Source organism: Aythya marila (genome assembly GCF_965140915.1).
Source record: "Aythya marila genome assembly, chromosome: 18".
NCBI classification, from domain to species: Eukaryota; Metazoa; Chordata; class Aves; order Anseriformes; family Anatidae; genus Aythya; species Aythya marila.
The window spans coordinates 12,948,605-12,968,848 of NC_139059.1; the positions used below are offsets into that span (position 1 = coordinate 12,948,605).

General features: G+C 40.5%; 1 protein-coding gene across 1 annotated transcript in view; it reads right to left on the reverse strand.

Moving 5' to 3' along the window:
* GLP2R (glucagon like peptide 2 receptor) overlaps positions 1 to 20,244 on the reverse strand; it is a gene marked incomplete at both ends in the record, with an annotated part of 49,373 nt that overhangs the window by 26,864 nt on the left and 2,265 nt on the right. Inside the window, 5 exons of the mRNA XM_082775252.1 lie at positions 1,354 to 1,510; positions 1,782 to 1,888; positions 6,042 to 6,163; positions 7,617 to 7,721; positions 17,170 to 17,263. Of these exons, the coding sequence (XP_082631378.1) occupies positions 1,354 to 1,510; positions 1,782 to 1,888; positions 6,042 to 6,163; positions 7,617 to 7,721; positions 17,170 to 17,263 (585 nt within the window). The remainder of the gene's footprint in view (positions 1 to 1,353; positions 1,511 to 1,781; positions 1,889 to 6,041; positions 6,164 to 7,616; positions 7,722 to 17,169; positions 17,264 to 20,244) is intronic.

Here is a 20,244-nt window from a genome sequence, read left to right on the forward strand (position 1 = left end):
TCTGGTTACAATTTCAAATTCATTGTGATCTACAGCTTCCTTATGAGGGGAAGCAGAGGGGAGGTGCTGATCTCTTCTCTCTGGTGACCAGTGATCCCTCTGGTGACCTTGGGTCCTGAGACCCAAGGGAACAGCATGGAGCTGTATCAGGGCAGTTTCAGGTTGGATATTAGGAAAAGGTTCTTCATTGAGAGGGTGGTCAGACATTGAAACAGGCTCCCCAGGAAAGTGGTCATGGCACCAAACCTGCTGAAGTTCAAGAAGGATTTGGACAACAATCTTAGACATTCGGTCTGATTTTTGAGTGGTCCTTTGTGGATCCAGGAGTTGGACTAGATGATCCTTGTGGGTCCTTTCCAGCTCAAGATACTGTATGATTATATGATTCATCCGAACATATTCCAAACTTATGTACCAATAACCAGAAAGGACTTACTGAATTAATCTGAGATTAATCAAGCCGCATTCAGTACTTTTAAGAGGAAATGAGGAGAAACAAAACTTGTAGTACTTCTGAAACTCTGTGTGTTACTTGAGAGAGGTTGGAAGGGAGTGTAACTGTTTGAAGGTTTCTATATTGGATGGCCACAAAGTTTGAGAAGAGATGATAATTGAGATAGGATATTGACAGTGTACGCTGTGGTATGTGCTCTTTGTCATGACCTGCATATCATACATGTAAGATTTACTGATGAGCTATTAAGTCAATTGTCTCCAAGCAGAAGTCCTGTGCTAGGAAGTGATAAACATCTTACAGGTAATTTAGCTTGCTAACATGGGCAAACTATATAGATACATCATAAAAGTGTAATATATCCACAGTGGTGGCAATGAAAGACATTGTTATTCCATTATGTATAGAAGTGTAAGAAAATTAGAATATTTTCCTACTCCAGAAAGCCTTTAAAGTACATTTTCCTCTTACTTTCAGTGCAAGTACATAGTTTGATAACATTGCTCACAAGTAAGATTTGTGTGCATTGCATTGTGCTATGCTTATCTAGAGCAAATAAATATAATATGAAAGTGCAAAATAAATGTATAGATTTCCTCCTAAAACTACAGATGTAATAAAATTGTTTTGCTTATGTAGGTCTCTAAATATATATATTTATTCTTTTTTTTTTTTCTTTTCTATACAAACCTTTATAATAAAATCAATATTTTATAATTTATCAAAACAGGTGTTTTTTTTTTTCAGATTACCCTAAGCTTTATCACTAAAGTTTTAGCATTTGAATATCAACTAACAAATACCTGAAATGTTGATGCCACATGGCAAACTTCTGAAACCATAACTGTTATGTCTACTGACAGCACACATTCACTATTAGCAATGAACTAAAAAGTTACCTCAGGACTGAGGTATAATATCCATCCAGCTTCATCATTTGGTCTTTTGGAGTAAATATTGTGAACTACAGTGTCTTTTATAAGAACTGCTGTGGCACGCAAGATAAAAGACACAAATAAATTCATATGGATGTAGTTTCTTGTGCAGTGAAGTTTTCTGTAGGAAGAAAATATATCAGTCCTTTGGAATACATTTAATTAAAACAATAGCAACAACAACTAAATACTGTTATAGTCATATTGCTGCCATTAATGGATTTTAATTAGGAATTACCTTTGTAAGGCTTATTATTAGAAAAAACAAACAAACAAACAAACAAAAACCCATAAATTTGTATCAGAAGTTAAATAATAAACTCAAATATATGAAAACAAGACTGTGCATACTGTGGTCTATAATTTAAAAATGCATGCAAATTTGTACTAACCTGAGCAAAGAAAGTATAAGGAGAGCTAATACAAGTGAGATGAGAGAAAAATAATATCCTGTAGTGTACAACAGCTGTAGTGTAGTAAGTAATTGATGTTCTTCTTCCTAGGAACAAAAAAGAAAGATAATGTATCTATACAATACATGCAGGCAGGTAAGCAGGGCAAGAACACAGCTTAGAAAACTTTGAGTCCAACTTTGTGTTGCAGCATAGCCAGGGAGGGTTTCTGGTGTCTGTTCCCTGCACATCCTCATGAAATCGTTCCAGGAAAGACACAAATGGAGAACAGCCTTAGTTTCTTTTCAAATTAGAATGAACTCAAGGTCTAATTTCCAGAAAGATCTTGCACAAACACCATCATGAGTCTTAATTACAGCTAGTCATTGCCACGACTACTTGCAACAAAAGGATCCTACTGGTTTAATAGTTGCAGAGTTACCTGACTCCACCTGTGCAATCAAATGCAATTATTATTTGTGTGGCCTGAGGACACAGCTACATAACAGTCCTGTGTGCACAGTTTTCAGAGTCAGCTGTGTCTGAGTCATTGAAATAGACTGACTTCTGCCATGAACGTTTCTTTCACAACAAACAGAATGATTTAATTATTGTTTACTAGCATGTCTTTGAATGTCTTTGAGACATGGTGGGACAGATCCCAAGAATGGATGGAAAGATGGAAAGATACTGGCTCTTTAGGAAGGACAGAGAGAAGAGGTGAGGAAGGGACATTGCCCTCTATGTTAATGAGCTTCTGGAGTGTGTACAGCTCTGCCTGTGGTTAGATGAGGAGCTGACAGAGCTGATGGGACAGCATTAAAGGGATTGTAGGGATAGGGAACATTATCAGGGAGAGTGCTGCGTGCCACTTGATCAAGAAGACCAAGCAGATGAGGCCCCCTGTAGCCAGATAGAAGGAGCCTCGCATCCTCAAGTCCTTTTCCTCATGCAGGACTTCAAACACCACAGTATCTGTTGGAGGGACAGCACAGCAGGGCATATCCAGGAGGTTCCTGAAATGCATTGATGACAACTTCCTTCTTCAGATGATAGAGGATCCAATGAGGAGAGATGTTATGCTGGACATCATTCTCACCAGCAAAGAGGGACTGGTGGGGAATTTGAAACTCAAGGGCAGCCTCAGCTGCAGAGATCATGAATTTGGGGAGTTCTTTATTCAGAAGACATCAAGGAGGGAGCACAGCAAACTTGGTACTCTGGACTTTGAGAGCTGACTTTGGCCTGTTCAGGGATCTGCTTGGTATCATACCATGGAACAAAGCCCTGGAGGGAAGAGGGGCCCGAGAAAGCTGGTTAATATTCAAGGATTACCTCCTCCAAACTCAGGAGAGATGTATCCCAACAAAGAGGAAGTTGGGGAAAAACACCAAGAGGCCTATGTGGAGAAACAAGGAGCTCCTGACCAAATTCAAGCAGAAAGAGGATGCCTACAGAGGGTGGAAGCAAGGACAGATGCCCTGGAAGGGATACAGAGATATTGCCTGGACAGTCAGGGATCAGGTTAGGAAAGCCAAAGCCCTTTTAGAATTAAATTTGGCCAGAGACATCAAGGGCAAGAAGAAAGGCTTCTATAGGTACATCAGCGATAAAAGGAAGGCTAGAGAAATTGTGGGCCCTCTCTAGAAGGAAACAGGGGACCCAGTCACACAGGATATGGAGAAGGCTTAGATACTTACTGACTTTTTTGCCTCAGTCTTCACTGACAAGAGCTCCAGCCACATAGCCTAGGCCCCAGAAGGCAAATTCAGGGACTGGAAGAATGCTGAACTGTCCGCTGTAAGAGAAGATCAGGCTTGAGACCAGCTAAGGAACCTAAAGGTGCATAAGTCCATGAAACCTGATGAGATACATCCATGGGTCCTGAGGGAACTGGCGTATGTAGTTGCTACATCTCACACCATCATATCTGAGAAGTCGTGTCAGTCTAGTGAAGTTCCTACTACTAGAAGAGAAAACATAACCTCTATTTTTAAAAAGGGAAAAAATTAAGACCCTGGAAACTAGGGTCCAGGCTGGATGGGGCTTTGAGCAATCTGGTCGAGTAGAAGGTGTCCCTGCCCATGGGGCAGGGAGGATAGAATTAGATGATCATTAAGATTCCTTCCAATCCAAACCATTCTATGATTCTATGATTCTATGCCATGAGCAAGACCTCAGAGAAAGAAGGGAAGCGCTTCTTTTGATATTTGTTCCTGCTATATTTTTTTCTTTGTGTATTTGCTTCTCATATGTTCATTTTGCTTTTCTAGTTCAATAAAAGCTTCTCTACAGAGAGGACATGGAGATGCAGAATATGTTATTTTCATAATCCACATCTGCCCTACAAAGATTTTCTTGGAACTTGTCTCTTTTCCTTAGTGTTTTTTCTGTTTCCTATATGAACTATCTACTTGTTCAGCCAGAGATTTTAACACTCTCTTCCTGCCAGTTAGTTGTCTCTGATGAATTTATGCTAATAAGTACTATCTGGATAGCAGAGTGAGCTGTGCCTGCTGGTAGAAACTCTCTTGGAAGGAGTGCAAGTGCCCAGGAAGAACAATGTGGGTGCATGGCCATACTCAGCTCTATGAGAAGATTCAAACAGGCAAGAACCTAAGAAATAGGGTGAGTTATCACCTTGGCTATGACATTTTTTCAAAACCAAAGTATATGAAATCAGGGTGAATAATCCATTGTGGGTGGATACTAGCTCTGGTATGTTGGCATGTTATGCTTAACATCCACATTTAGGATTGATTGGAAAGCCTTCAGAGAAACCTCACACATGATGACTTAATGTGGTAATTTTCTGCCCACAAGTTACAATCCAGAACAGTCAATAGACAATGGAAAGCCCTCAGTACTCATGGAATTTTATTGCACTTGAATAAACTGTGAGGTTGGAAATCCATATACTCACTATAGCTTACTAAGATCTTGGTAACATGTGGATCCTGAAATAGCAGTGCTTAATAAAGTAATCAATAAATAATATGATCAATAAATTCTTAATTAATAATATAGTCAGTAAATTAATAAAAAATTAAAGTGCTCACCAAAGTAACAAAAGGTGAATTATAAAGCATTCAACGGTAATAGTGTTCATCTAGGAGACTTTATTTTGACATCAGTAAAGCTGAACTTTATGGCAAAAGAAGTTACAAGAAACTGAAATGAGGTAAACTGTATACTTTATTGTTATCTGAAATTCTGCTGCATTTGTTGCACGTCATTGCATGGTTGGGCAAGCAGGCAGCAGGATTGACCCCTGGGTTCCTGTTTGAACTCCTTTTTGCTTAAAACATGACATGAAAACTGAAAGCGAGCATATGCAGTTGCAAAGTGTTTTCTCACAGAGAACATGCAGCCAGGCTTCTTTGCAAACACAGAGGTAGTAAGGATGATTCCCAGCTTCAAAACCCAAAGCTGATTAGTAAATATTTTAATTTTATCTTCACTACTAAGAGCTGAGTGTTGTCAAGGTATTTCCACTATGCTCTATATTCAGCCCGGGATAGTAATTTCCCATTCTGTCAAAGCGCAGTGCTGAGGCTGTATGCTGTATCAAGCAGGATGGAATTTGTGTTATGTTAAATCCTCCAGTCTGCTGCCAGCTAGATTATGAGGTGAAATTCCAGGCAAATGGAAAATAAGGGTTTGCTTTTCAAACTTTTTCAGTTGACCAGTTAACATCTCATTAAGTACCAAAAAGCTCAGGAGGCCGTGGGGAATGAAGCTGCCTGACTTTGGCAGAACAGGGGTCCTCTGAGATTAAGCTACTTGCTAGGAAAGTCACAGGGTTCTTCCCTTCCCTTCCCTTCCCTTCCCTTCCCTTCCCTTCCCTTCCCTTCCCTTCCCTTCCCTTCCCTTCCCTTCCCTTCCCTTCCCTTCCCTTCCCTTCCCTTCCCTTCCCTTCCCTTCCCTTCCCTTCCCTTCCCTTCCCTTCCCTTCCCTTCCCTTCCCTTCCCTTCCCTTCCCTTCCCTTCCCTTCCCTTCCCTTCCCTTCCCTTCCCTTTTATTAGGAGGAATTCAGCACATGTGAACAGTGGATTGAACAGAAAATAATTTGTTTCATCTAAAGCAGGAATCCTCCTTAATCTTTCCTCTTCTGCTTCTTCTAAGCAGGTTTCCTACTTGGTAATCTAAATAAAATGTGAATATCTTTTGCAGGTATTCAATAGAAATGTTTTATCAGTTATTCAAGAAGGGATTAAGAAGATTAAAGTATTAAACCATAATATAAAACATCATACTTACTTTTTTTCTGAAATGATTTTCCTCAGAACATTCTGAACTATCACGCCAAATGTCTGTGGAGTTTTCCTTTGTTTGCCAAATTCCTTCATCCAAGCAGACTCTGTATACATTTCCTGCACTTCCTGAAAGTAAACAGAGGTTTAGTCTGAAAGGTCAAAATAAAGATATAATTTTTCATGCACATTTCAAGGATTTCTCCCTCATACCATAGCAATAGTACCTAAAAAAAAAAAAAAAAAAAAAAAAAATCAAATAAAAACACCAAAAACACCCACATCTTCTACTTTGTTTTTGACAATATATTTTTAATATTTACACAGAAGAAAGTTGGAACATAATATTGCAAAAATCAGTTCCCAATATATACTCAATCGTTACAAAAAACATGGTTACTCCATCCAAAAGATAAGCCCACGTTTCATTTTAATTCTTTTTCCTCACTATGTTCCTAAGTTCCGTCAACACTGCCTATGCTGTGCTGCAAAAATTATATGAAGATGACTGTGGCTTAACTGGGGAATTATCTTTCTTTTGAATTTCAAAGCACCTGTGGTTGATGTTTTATTTACGCGCTTTGGGACCCTATCAGCAGCTGGAACTTTCTTGGCTTTCAGTGTATTGTAGTTTATACTAAATTAGAATTTGCCCATAACATCAGAAAAATGGTATGGAGATTCTGGCTGATGTTTGTTTTTCAGTGTCTCCACATTTTCTCCATGTTTTCTCTCTTAGCCTCTTGACCTCATTTTAAGATTGTCTTCAACAGATGCCTTCCTAAATCATTAGATGATTTCTAATCAGACCTGAGCTTTTTCATTCATTCTTGAATTCACAAGTGTTTAATTATAAATATAATAAATATATATAAAATGTGTTGGAGCAACCACCAGAATATCTCATTTTATTTAGAATAACTGGAATTGAGAGAACTGTTTTTAGAGCACACATTGCTCTGACAGCAGGAGCTTTGTGGCAGGATTGCTGTCCGTGCCCAGTGTAGTTTGTGTGGTCTAACAAGTAGTGGAGTTGAAACAGGTTCCCCAGGCAGAAAATGGCTTTTCCACTTTTACTGGCAATCTGGCACACTGCACAGAGAGGAAGGTTTTCTTGAAGGACATAATTTATACAAGATGTTTTTTTGGTGGTGTTTTTTGTTTGTTTTTAATTTAAAAAAAAGAAAAAAAAAAAAAAAAAAAAGGATCCTGGAATTCCAGATAAGGTCAGATCAGGAGGAATCTTAAGGTCTGTGTTAGTTACAGACCAACTTCCTGAGAAATTGCTCTGCTGTGATATGGTCCCATTCTGTTGCCAGGTTAGCTCTCTAGGCATTAAACTGACCAATCTGACACACAAAGTGGGAGAGAAGAAAAAATACATTCTCAGTTCTTATGCATCAGCATTAGGGAGAAGTTTGGTCACACTTGATAAACTCATCCTCAAAGTGGTTATGCAGGAACCTTACTGTGAATTTGCGCCTTGTGATTCAAGAGCCAGGAACAAAATAGACCAGAACCATCTGTCCTATATCTGGATTCCCAACATACATTCCAAGAAAAGTTATTACATTCACGTTACCATTTTCCAACCATGGCAAATATGAAGGACAGGGAACAGAGACATTTCCCGGGGGTGAGTAAGGCCAGCAAACAAACTGATCAAATGTTCCATTGCAATGTATTCCTGGGGAGAAAAGAAAATACCAAGAATCACTGTGATTCTGTGATTCTGTGAAATAAATATTTTTTAAAAAAATTAGGAAATGGATAATCATGAAAAACAATGAATACTGAGTAACCTGTGTGGGAATAGAAATGTTGTTTTTGCAGAGTTACATTGTTTAGAAGGAGGGAATGTGGTACTGAGATATGCTTACAGTGATAAGAAAGTTTAGCAGGCGACCTTGTAAAATGCAGACAATCAGACTCCTTAGGACAATTAGGTGAAAATCACGGTGTCAAGTCAAGTCAGATAAGTGAAGAAACATTACCACTTCAAGCAGTAAAAATGTCAAAAGAAATCTGAAATTTAACAGGCCGGCAACTGAAGGCCATGCATTGTTTGTGAAGCATCAGATAGATTGTGAACCTGGATTACCCACTCAGTGGGGAAACAGGGGAGGGTCCTGTCATCAAAAGGTATATAAACTGTGTTTTGGAACTAGTAGATGTGCTCTCTTCTGCTTGTGGGGCACCCGCCATTGCAATCGCGAATAAATCACTACTTCACTGAGATCCTCACCTGAGCCTAAGTTATTGGCTACAGAGTGTTTCTCACAATTTGGGGGCTCGTCTGGGATCCAGTCACCTACTGGGGAGCTCCACCACCGCAGCAGCAGGAAGGCATGCCCCGCTGATTTCAGCGGTCCTGTGCATCGACGGTGGTGGTTCTGCAGAAAGCTGACAGAGGGCCCGAGACTGGTTAAAGAGGCAGGATCCGTGAAGTAGTGGGGAAAGGAAGAAGGTAGGCACTCCAGGTTTTTAAGAATCGATCCGGTAACTCTGTGCACAGACCAAGGTAAGAAATATTAAGTATTGCCTTGGGGGTCGGGTGATCTGGTGTATGGTAAGCCCTTGCACGGGGAAGTGCTGGCACTACACCAGGGGAATCTGGTGTACGGTAATCCTTGCATGGGGCAGTGCTTGAAAGTACACCAGGGAATCTGGTAAACTCAGGTGTGCGGTAACGCTGGCACGGGGAAGTGCTTGGCGGTACACCCCCATCTTTCAGTACGTTGGTGTGTGGTACACTGCAGAAGGGAAATTTCTGTAGCACATACTGGCGAGGGTTAGGAAAGATGGGAAGTGCGAGTTCCAGGGAATCTGGTAAACTCATAGGTGTGCGGTAACGCTTGCATGGGGAAGTGCTTTGCGGTACACCCCCATTTTTCAGTACGTTGGTGTGTGGTACACTGCAGAAGGGAAATTTCTGTAGCACATACTGGCGAGGGTTAGGAAAAATGGGAAAATATGAGTTCCAGGGGACAGGGAGATATCCCTGGGGGAGTGCCTACTAATAGTTCTTCCTGAAGAATGATAAGAAATTGGAAACATAATCCCAAAATTAGAGGGATTGTAAAAGAAAAATAATTAAAAAAAAAAAAAAAGGGTTAAATATTGTGTATCAGTCTGGACAAAAGAACCAATTAAGGAAACAGCAGTATTTTGGCCAAAATACGGGTCTGATGAAAATTCAGGCTTTAAATTTATGTGTAAACAATAAGATTCCTTTTTCAGAGAAGGAGCCAAGTTATGCTCCCTATAATCTTAATATTGAACTGGTGGCAGCAGCAGTCACTCCAGGAAGGGAGACAGGGACTGTAATTAACACTGTCCCTAAAGAAGGATCGTACTCTAGGCTCCGGCAAGAATTAGAACAAGGTAGAAGATATATTGAGAATTTTGCCTTCCCTGATACTAACAGTACTAACACTAACTGTGTATCCTCTTAGGTGAACTACCCCCTCTCCCCCCTCCTTACCAGCAGAGAGGTTAGGACTTTTAAGAAGGAGAGGAAGTCTTTATTCAAGGACCCCAACAGCCTACCTGAACAATTAGACCAGTTCCTACGACCTTATTTATACTCTTGGGGGAGGGAATTATGTCTATAAGTATGTTGTTTATAGGGAAAGAAATGGGAATGATCAGGAGGAGAGCTGCTATACAAGAATGGGAAAGAGCTCATCCTCCAGGACCAGGGGTAATACCGGCAGGGCAGAAATACCCACTTGCCAATCCTGGCTGAAATAATAATAGTGTGCAACACAGAAATCATATGAGAGACTTGGGGTCAGAATGAGAAAGTACTCGGGGATGAGTCCCAAGGACCTGGTATCCCAAGGGCTCTTGAAAGTTCATTGTGTGATTAAAGCCTGGCAAAATACGCAGAAAATGCTTCAGAAGGTGGGGGGATGTAGTGAACAGTCACTGGGGGACCCTCCTGCGGGAGGCCCTGGAGGTGTGTGTCTGGAGGGGAGATAAGAAGGAGAAAAAAAAAAAAGAGATCGAAACTAATGGTATTGACAGTGCAGCGGGTAGTGAGGCAGAGGGTTGGAGAAAGATGAAGAAAATCTTCAGGGGGAGTCAGGGCCAGGATGGAAAGGAGAGGAAGAGAGATGAAGGAATGGCAGGCAAAGAAGGCTGCCTGTGTTGTGGCCCAAATCCTAGCAGGGACAGGCTTTCATAAGATGTTTTAAGTGTGGCCAGGCTGGCAACTTCGAATAGGAATATCTGGAGTGGAAGAAGGAGGAAAGAAGGAAAATGGGATGAAATATACTATATTGATATGTTGTTTCAGTATCTTGGAGAGAAAAGGTATGGAATTAAGTTGGACCCTGACTGAGCCTTTGGTGCTGGTATTAGAAAAGTACAGGCTGGAGAAAGATGAAGGAAGTGTTAAAAGGGTTGCTGAAGGTGTTAAAGGTGTGGCATGTAGTATTTAACAGAGCTGTTTGAAGTTGCATGAGCAGGGAAAGAGGATGTAGGCATTATCTAAGTAACAGTCTAGAAGTTTTGGTATATTTGCATATTTGCTGTGGTGTTTATTCAGTTTCCCAAGCATCGGGGAGGGGGGAACAGCCTGCTCCACCAGGGGCCTCTCCAGCGGCCGCAGGGGGGCTTCGGCTCCAGTGCCTGGAGCGCCTCCTCCGCCTCCTTCTGCACTGACTTTGGTGTCTGCGGGGGGGTTTCTCACTCTCCCAACTGCTGTTGAGCAGCAGGTATTTGTTTGTTTCTTTGTTTGTTTGTTTTCGTGGATGTGCTCTCACAGAGGCACGGACTGTATTGCTCATGACTTGGCTCTGGGCAGCAGTGGGCCTCTTTGGGGCCAGATGAAATTGTCCCTTATCTGCCACGGGGAGGCTTCTGGGTTTTTCTCACGGGGGCTGCCACTGCAGTTTCCCACCCCCACACCCCTCACACCCCCCGAACCTTGCCATCAAACCCAATACACTGGGGCAGCTAGGTCATTACTGGCTTGTAAAGTATCAGGGATTAAATTAACTAATGAAACCCTAAAAAGTGATGGGGGCAGAAGGGGCTGGGATAACAGTGCCACTTTGGGGGGATACCAAGCTGAGACTAGGGGATAAAATGATCACTGGGTAATTATTGTATGTACCCAAGGCAGGGACTAACTTGTTGGGAAGGGATTTGATGATTAAATTGGGCATTCAAATAGGAAATTGTTAGACTGGAATAACAGCGTTATTAATGGAGTGCTCTCTGGCCCTGAGAGCAAACATATATTCACCTCTGACTGGAAAGACCCTGAAATGGGGGCGGAAGCAACAATACAGGTGGACAATTTTACCTCAGGGGTTTATAGGGCCACCTATCCGTTTGGGTAAGTTCTAAAAAAAAAAAAAAAAAAAAAAAAAAAAAGATTTTGGAGCAATTACAACCTCCCAAGGAGGTATTAATGTTAACAAATATGTGGATCGTTTTCTATTGTCAGGACAGGAGAAAAGAGTTGTGAAGAAAGCTACTAACAAGCTATTCAACTTTCTGGGAAAGCAGGGCTTGGGAGTATTGAAAAATAAATTACAATATGGAGAAAGAGAAGTCAGGTATTTAAGGCATCTAATGTCTGAAGGAAAACAAAGAATAAATGCAGAGAGGATTCAGGGAATTGTTGAAAATTAAGAAAGAACTAAAAAGTTTTAAAAGAAAGATTTTTTTAAGGAATCAGGAGCCATGAAGTCTGAAGGAAAATCAATACTCCTTGATGGGAGAGAAATGCTGAATAAAGTGATAATGAGGCAAATATTAACTGTTTTACATCAGAAGAGTCATTGGGAGGTGCAAGCAATGTGTGATGTTGTGCTAAGAAAGTATGTCTGTGTAGGAATATACACTTTAGGGAAGCACATATGTAGAGGATGTACCATATGTCAAAAGGTAAATAAAAAGGTCTTCTGTAACCCATCTAGAGGGGGACGGGAGCCAGGGGTTTGACATTTCCAAAGTATACAGGTAAACTTTACTGAGTTACTTGTTTGTCCTAATTGACCACATGACTAGATGGGTGTAAGCTTTACTGAAAGGGTTAAAGCAGGCCTTAGAGATTGAGTGGGATTTTCACAGCCCCTGGCACCCCTCCTCTTCTGGGAAGGTGGAGCGAATGAATCAGACATTAAAGAAGCAATTAACTAAACTAGTGTTAGAAACCCAACTTCCTTGGGTAAAATGCTTACTCCTACAGGTTTAAACAGCACCAAGAAAGGATATAGGAATTTCACCATATGAGATGCTGTTCAGATTGCCCTATCTGGGCAAAAGGGATGAGATACCACAATTCAAAATAAGAGAGTTTTCTTAAGAACTGTATTCTGGGGTTGTCCTCTTCTTTGTCATCTCTCAGGACCTGTGGGTTGTTGGCTCAAACCCCACCTTTGGAATTTCCCATTCACCACCATCACCCAGGAAACCGGGTCCTGATTCGGACCTGGCAAGAGTCAACTCCAGCCTGAATGGGAAGGACAATTACTGACCACTGAAACAGCCGTAAGAACTGCGGAAAAAGGTTGGACTCACTATACTCGAGTGAAGGCATCCGTCGATGCTAGTACCTGGGAAGCTGTTCCTACAAAAGACTTGTTGGAAGTTGAAATTGAAGAGAAAAATCTCATAGTGGACTCTGAGCAGGATAAGAGCTTACAATTGTAAACTAACCTTTTATTTTCACAGGTAACTAACGAGTGTGACTTGTGATTGAGAGAAAGGACAGACCTATAGCAAATTGCAGTGCTCCCAAGGGGGGGTTGTTATAGTAGTAGTGTACATCTTATTCTTTGTATTGATAATTATTTGGAAACCTAAGGTTTAAAAATAATGACAGGGAAAAATTGATTACTAATTTTGTTTTTAGTGATTCTAGGCCTCAGAGAAGGCCTCGGTCAATTGGCAACTTGGAAAAGGCATGACCAAATAATAGCAAAAACGGGATACCCCATCAAAATATGGGTGACTGTGACAGAGGGTTGTGTACCACAATCTGCCACGTTTGATGTTTGTGAGGTGTTAGCTTGTGGAGATTTAAATGCCCAACGACAATTGAGCAGACAGAACAAATAACTGGGAGAGACCCAACAGCCAGATTGAGAATAGCTGTATGGAAATGATCCTCTATTGCCATCAGAGAAAGGGAGAAACTCAAGGAGAAAACAGGAGAGAAAACAGGAGGCCCTCTGAAATGTGGCAGTTCAAACATTTGAGATTCGAACAGGGTATGGGGATATGAATGCCTGGATAGAATGGGTCAAATATACTGTCCAGAGTCTCAACCGTAGCTACTGCTATGCTTGTGCCTCGGGATGACCCATTGCCCAGATAGTGCCCTTCCCATGGGGGTGAACCGAAGACTCCCAAGGGATGCGATGTATGATTGCATTGTACCAAGAAAAGACTGCCTGGGGAAATGAGGCCTGTAAGTCTCTCTTTGCTGTTCCTTGCATGATAGCAATATCACTGTTCCCCCTGCATTCTCTACAGCTATAGGTAACCATACAGCTTGCCTCTCACGGCAGGGTGTGAGTGCTACCTGGCATCTGGGAGAATTTGCCTTGTGCTACCAAGGACTTGATGGGAAACTGCTCAAGACTAGAGATCCCCAGGGCAGATCTCTGGTGGTACGGTGGAGGGAAGATCTTACGGTCCACCCTACCATCTAATTGGGAAGGCACTTGTGCACTTGTTCAATTAGCTATACCCTTCATCCTGGCATTTGAAAGAGAAACATCACAAATACCCAGAAGAAGTAAAAGAGGCTTAGGAATATCATTTGATGATAGAGTATACATAGATTCTATTGGGGTACCTAGAGGAGTTCCGGATGAACATAAAGCCAGAAATTAAATTGCTGCAGGGTTTGAGTTACTGTTCTGGTGGGTAACAATCAATAAAAATGTGGATTAGATTAATTATTTCTATTATAATCAGCAGAGATTCATCAATTATACCAAGGATGCGATGAGAGGAATCGCTGAACAACTAGATGCCATCAGCAAAATGGCTTGGGAAAACAGGATAGCAATAGATATGATGTTCATGGAGAAGGGTGGTGTATGCGTGATGCTGGGCAACCATTGTTGTACTTTTATCCCTAACAATACTGCCCCGGATGGCACAGTAACAAGAGCATTGCAAGGGTTTACCACCCTTGCCAATGAATTGGCAGAAAATTCGGGAGCAGACACTTCCATTACAGGATGGTTGAAATCTTGGTTTGGTAAATGGAAAGGAATGGTAATGTCCATATTTACATCCTTGATTGTAGTAGCAGGAGTTTTGACGGCTATTGGCTGTTGCATTATTCCCTGTGTAAGGGGACTTGTCCAGTGGTTAATGGAAACCGCATTATTGAAACAAATGACCATAGATCCACCACCCTACTCAGATAAAATGATATTAGAGGAAATGGAGAGCAAAGAAAGTGAAGAAGAGAAAAATATTTACCAAATTACACTTAAAATAAATAAATAAATAAATAAATAAAAATAAAAAGAGTTTTTGCAAAAATCAACAGTTTATAAAAAAAAAGAAAAGGGGGGAATTGTGGGAATAGAAATGTTGTTTTTGCAGAGTTACATTGTTTAGAAGGAGGGAATGTGGTACTGAGATATGCTTACAGTGATAAGAAAGTTTAGCAGGCGACCTTGTAAAATGCAGACAATCAGACTCCTTAGGACAATTAGGTGAAAATCACGGTGTCAAGTCAAGTCAGATAAGTGAAGAAACATTACCACTTCAAGCAGTAAAAATGTCAAAAGAAATTTGAAATTTAACAGGCCGGCGACTGAAGGCCATGCATTGTTTGTGAAGCATCAGATAGATTGTGAATCTGGATTATTCACTCAGTGGGGAAACAAGGGAGGGTCCTGCCATCAAAAGGTATATAAACTGTGTTTTGGAACTAGTAGATGCGCTCTCTCCTGCTTGTGGGGCGCCCGCCATTGCAATCGTGAATAAATTACTACTTCACTGAGATCCTCACCTGAGCCTAAGTTATTGGCTACAGAGTGTTTCTCACAACCTGCAATCACACAGGCTCATTCTGTGTGGAGTGGATACCAATCCCATCATATAGAGACCTGTGTTCTAGACAGAAATTATTTAGATTTAACATAAACTTTGTGCATTCACAGTGCAGTGTTTGGTGCACAGTGCAGAAATAGCTGCTGTCCTTCCCTGGATGTACAAAACAGCAGTAGGTATTACACGCTTCATTATGAACTAAGGGTGTTATTCAAAATCAGCCTGGGGCCTCTGTTGTCCAAATGTAACAGATTCCAGGTATGTGAATTGTGTTTGTACATGCCACTGTGTTTGTACATGCCACATAGTTTTAGCTGATAAATGGAAAATATTCTACTTTTCATGACTGCTCTGACACCAATTTTCAGCACAGAAAACTATAAACTTCTCTGATAGTGAACCTGGGGAACTAGAGTATAGAGAGCTTACAATCTCTCAGAAAAACTCAGTCATTTTTAAGATGTCATGTCACTCACAGGACTTAAGGTTAAGATACACCACTTTAAAATGCAGAAGTGAAATAGTTCAGTCATGTTAGAGTAAGATAAAATAAAATGCATTAATGACTGCACTAGTTTCTTGGTTATTTTCTGTCCTTTTGTCTTTTTTTCCAGGGTAAGTTGAAATTCTCTTCTCTCAACATTAAAGCTTGCTGCCCATCCATGGTAGAAGAATATATCCTGGTTCATTTTCCATAACACTCAGCAATACTTTGAGAATCTTGGGTGGGAAGAAGAATATAGAGAACAACAAATACAGCTGTGGGCTATCTCACCAGAAACTTTATGGCCTGCTTCTGCTAAAATACAAGGGCAATATTTGCATTCTTAATAGTTCCATAATATTTTTTGAGGCTGAACTTGTGACTTTATTTGCCTTGCATAGTTGTTAACATCTATAGCTGCATTTTTGTCATTCATTTCACCAATATCTCGTGAGGGACACAAAATAGGAGAGGAGAGGAGAGGAGAGGAGAGGAGAGGAGAGGAGAGGAGAGGAGAGGAGAGGAGAGGAGAGGAGAGGAGAGGAGAGGAGAGGAGAGGAGAGGAGAGGAGAGGAGAGGAGAGGAGAGGAGAGGAGAGGAGAGGAGAGGAGAGGAGAGGAGAGGAGTTGGAACTTCTCCAACTACTCACTACTCAGACAGAGCCTGTGTCATCCTCTCCTGAAGACAGACACCTAGCTGAGCAGAACTTATACTTTTAGTGTAAAATAATTGCAGATTATGAGCTCCCCTTTTGCTAAAGAGCATAAATAATAATAAAAAAAATATAAAAAATAATTAAAAAAAATAAATAAAGAGCTCACACACAGAGGTAGGAGACATGGACTCAGGTCCTCCCTCTGCCACTTTTCAGGAGAAGACACTGTCCTCTGAACCTATTCTGCTCTTGAGCTAAGAATCCGAGTTACAGAGTTGGGAGAATATATAAGGAACTGCAAGCTAAAGGTTACAGGTGCCAGGTGATCATGGGGCAACCTGTTTACTGTGCCTTAGTTTATTAACCTAATTACATTACTGCAAAAAGCATAAGCAGTCCTGTGAGAAGAGAGCAGGCCCCAGGTGCCTTGACTAGGCAAAAAACAGACTATGCTTTACCTCATTTGTTTTGTGTTTTTGTCTGCTATGGCTTAGTTTCTAAATGAGAAATGGGAGTCATCTCATTTTCCCTTGATGACCTGTTGTCTTATGGCTATTACAGTTTCCAGGAATATTGTTTTGACTTTCCTTCAGGCTGAAAAGGGGAGTGAACATAGGTTTCCTTCAACTAAATGATGTGTTTCATCCAAGTAATGGGTAGCAGCCATTTCTTGACTGTGTATTCTGTGACATATCATAATGGTAGCTCAGGACCAGCTGTTCAGTAGTTCTTTTCAGTATATGATCTGGTTTTATATATAAAAACGTAATATATTTCAGGACAAAAACAGCCATTAACTTCATGACTGCATGTCTGTAGGTCTAGTTACGGCTGACTGTTTACATTTAGAATTTACATTTAGAGGCACACGGTTGTGCAAAGCAAGTAAAATAATTTGAATTTTGCATATTCAGCAATGTTACTTAACACATTTTTTGATTGTTCTGCTTGTTTCCTTACCAGCATCTACAGTTGATTCCTGTAGCATTTTCAAGCATTCTTGTTTATATTTGTTCCATCCAGTAGTTGTTTTTTCCAGCAGAGATGCTTTGGCCTGTGAGTAAGAACACCTTGCATGAGGAAAATCAGAGCCTTGTGGTGTTTTACTGAGGTAGTTTCCTTCCATTGTAACAAATTTATGAACAGAGGAGAGGAGAGGGTAGGAGAATGGAGACAAGTTAGGTAAGCAGGGAGAAAAAGGCCTTCCTTCTCTAGGAGACTCTTACTGAAATTTCATTAGTTGTTTTCTTTGCCTGAGCAAGAAATGTATTGCCATGGTACTCTGTTACCATAGAAACCACCACCACCAAAAAAAGAAAAAAAGACAATTCCTCCACTGTAGAAAATGTGTGCTGATCTTCAAAACTTCTTCAGTTTTTCCAAGCCTTTTACAATCACTTTATGCCAAAGTCAGCTAACCGTTCTCATGTAGGTTTCTTATTTATGTTTCTGTTTTTGCTAGACTAATTTATGAATCTGATTTATAACAGTTTTGAGGGCTGTTTATTGTTACAGCTTTTTTAAAGATAATCAACCTTACTTCAGTACTTCAGTAATAATTTGAAAGTATAATAAACAAACAATAATATTTAGCTGCTGTTATCTATTCTGCAATGCATTTTGTGCTCCACCTGAGCACTTCAACAGACACTTCTTCCTCCAACACCTGCAACTGTGCTATAGACACTTTTATTTTCCTAAGCATTTTGAAAAACACTCAATCATTCATCTTAGTTATCTTATCCTCTTTGCCTAGAGATGGTACAGTTTTACTGTCTCCTCTGAAAAGTTAGATTTCTGGAGAATATAATCTGGAATAACTACTTTTATGTGGTTTGCTTAAAGAGAATAGAAAGAGGAGCACTTCAAAACCAATTTCTCTTTTACTATTGTAGTGTAGTATAGGCTCAACTTTGGATTTATTCAGTTTGGTGACAGTGAATTCTGCACTTTCCCCTCTTAGTGCCTGGAAAATCAACCCTTCTGCAATGTCAAGACCCCATCTGGTCCTCTTGGCTGTTCCTTTCCCTAAATGAGCACTTTGATGTACAAATCCTGGTGGGCTGCATGAGAGAACATAGTTTCATTTATATGGACAGCATAGAAGCTGCAGAACCACATTAAATAACAAAATTGTAGAATCATTTAGATTGTAGAAGACCCAGTAGATCATCAGGTCCACCCACCAACCAACACTACCATTAAACCATATCCCTGAGTGTCACATCCATATATCTCTTAAATATCTCCAAGGATGGCAACTGTACCACTTCCTTAGGCAGCCTGTTCCACCTGACATCTAATCTAAGATTTTCCTGGGGCAACTTGAGGTGGTTGTCTTGCATTCTGCCACTTGTCCGTTGAGAAAAGAAACCAGCCTCTACCTTGCTCCAGCCTCCTTTCAAGCAGTTGTAGAGAGAGATGAGGTCTCCTCTCAGCCTCCTCTTCTCAAGACTAACCAACCCCAGTTCCCTCAGCTACTCCTCATATGTCTTGTTTTCCAGTCCCTTCACCAGCTTTGTTGCTCTTCTCAGAACACATTCCAGCAACTCAGTGGGTTCCTTGGAGCATGTGGCCCAAATCTGAACACAATACTTGAGAAGTGGTCTCAAAATTTGGATAGTGGGTTAAGTACAAATTTTCAAAAAAGCAATTATCCTTACACCAAACAATATTTCTTAGCTCACCAGGGAAAATCCATTTCCTTTTGTCTGGACTACCCCCTTTTTGGAAACTGCCTTTCACATCTGTGCTTTTGTATTGGGCTTGTCTGAGCTAGGTGATGTACCAAGGACTGGCACCTGTACCTTATTCTTTGAAGCTAAGTTTGTTGGAAAATAAATAATATTGTATTTATTTACTTTCAAACAAGAACATTGGTGAATATTAGCTACTTGTTATATGAGACCACACCCTATGCATATTTTTGCTATGTAAGATGTTGCCTGCTCTCTGCTCTGCTTTGAGAAGCTCAGCTAATTTCCAGACACTGTGCTTTAAATTCCAGGGAGTAGAAAGACTATAATTATTCTTCAGTTGATGGGTTTGTAAGATAAGGAGAGAATATTTACATCAGCTATGAGAAAGGAATGCATGTTTCCAAAATAAATATCTTGACATTTCCCTCATGTGGGTCTCAAAATGCTGAAAGCATGGGGAGATTCTTTGTACACTCCTGGGTCAGTGAACCTCATTCAAAGAGGCAAATAGAAGATGACGCACTTGTGGAAAAGACTGCTTGATTTAAGAGATAGCACTTCTGTTTCTAATAAACAAATGCATTAAACAGCTAAGGAAACAGAAAAAGCCATATAATGGCGACCTGGCTGCTTGTTTGGTTCCATTACTAGAGAAAGAGTTGAGAAGCTGGCATGAAGAAACTCAGTTAATAAGATGGAGGAACTGATTAAGTATAAGTGCAGATTCATTTCCTTTCCTAATGCAATTGTCATTCTCTGCAAAACAATAAGCAGAGTCAGATATTCAATACCCGGTCACTATTGATGTAAATGTCTGTGAGATGATTGGTTTTCTGCCATAAGACTCTCTGATAAAAGTAAATAAATTAAGGGAAATTAAGGAGGTAAGACACCTTGATGTCCTGTATCTGTTTAGCTAAGCGAAAAGGATTCAACAAAAATATCAAAGAGACAGGACAAGGATACAGATTTTGTATCTTATATTTGTGTCATTAATATTCTTCAGAAAGGAGTGCAGGTTCTCTCAGAAAGAGGAAGATCTACAGCCTGAGTCAATGTGAGGAGTACAGCAATAACTGCTGTGATCATAGGGACTTTTCCTGCTTTCACCATGTGTGAAGGCCTAGTTCTCTGGGTGTGTTCTAAAAAGAGATGACACATCACTCTGCATCTGAAATGGGTCTGTGATTAGAGATCCCAATGAGGTTTGATTGTGATTTAAATTTTGTGCTACTCTGCTACCAAAACTTAAATGCATGCTCTCAAGCTTTTAGGTAAATTTAAAGTGATCTCACTTTCTGACAACATGCAGCTAAACATGGCTTTTTGTCTCAGT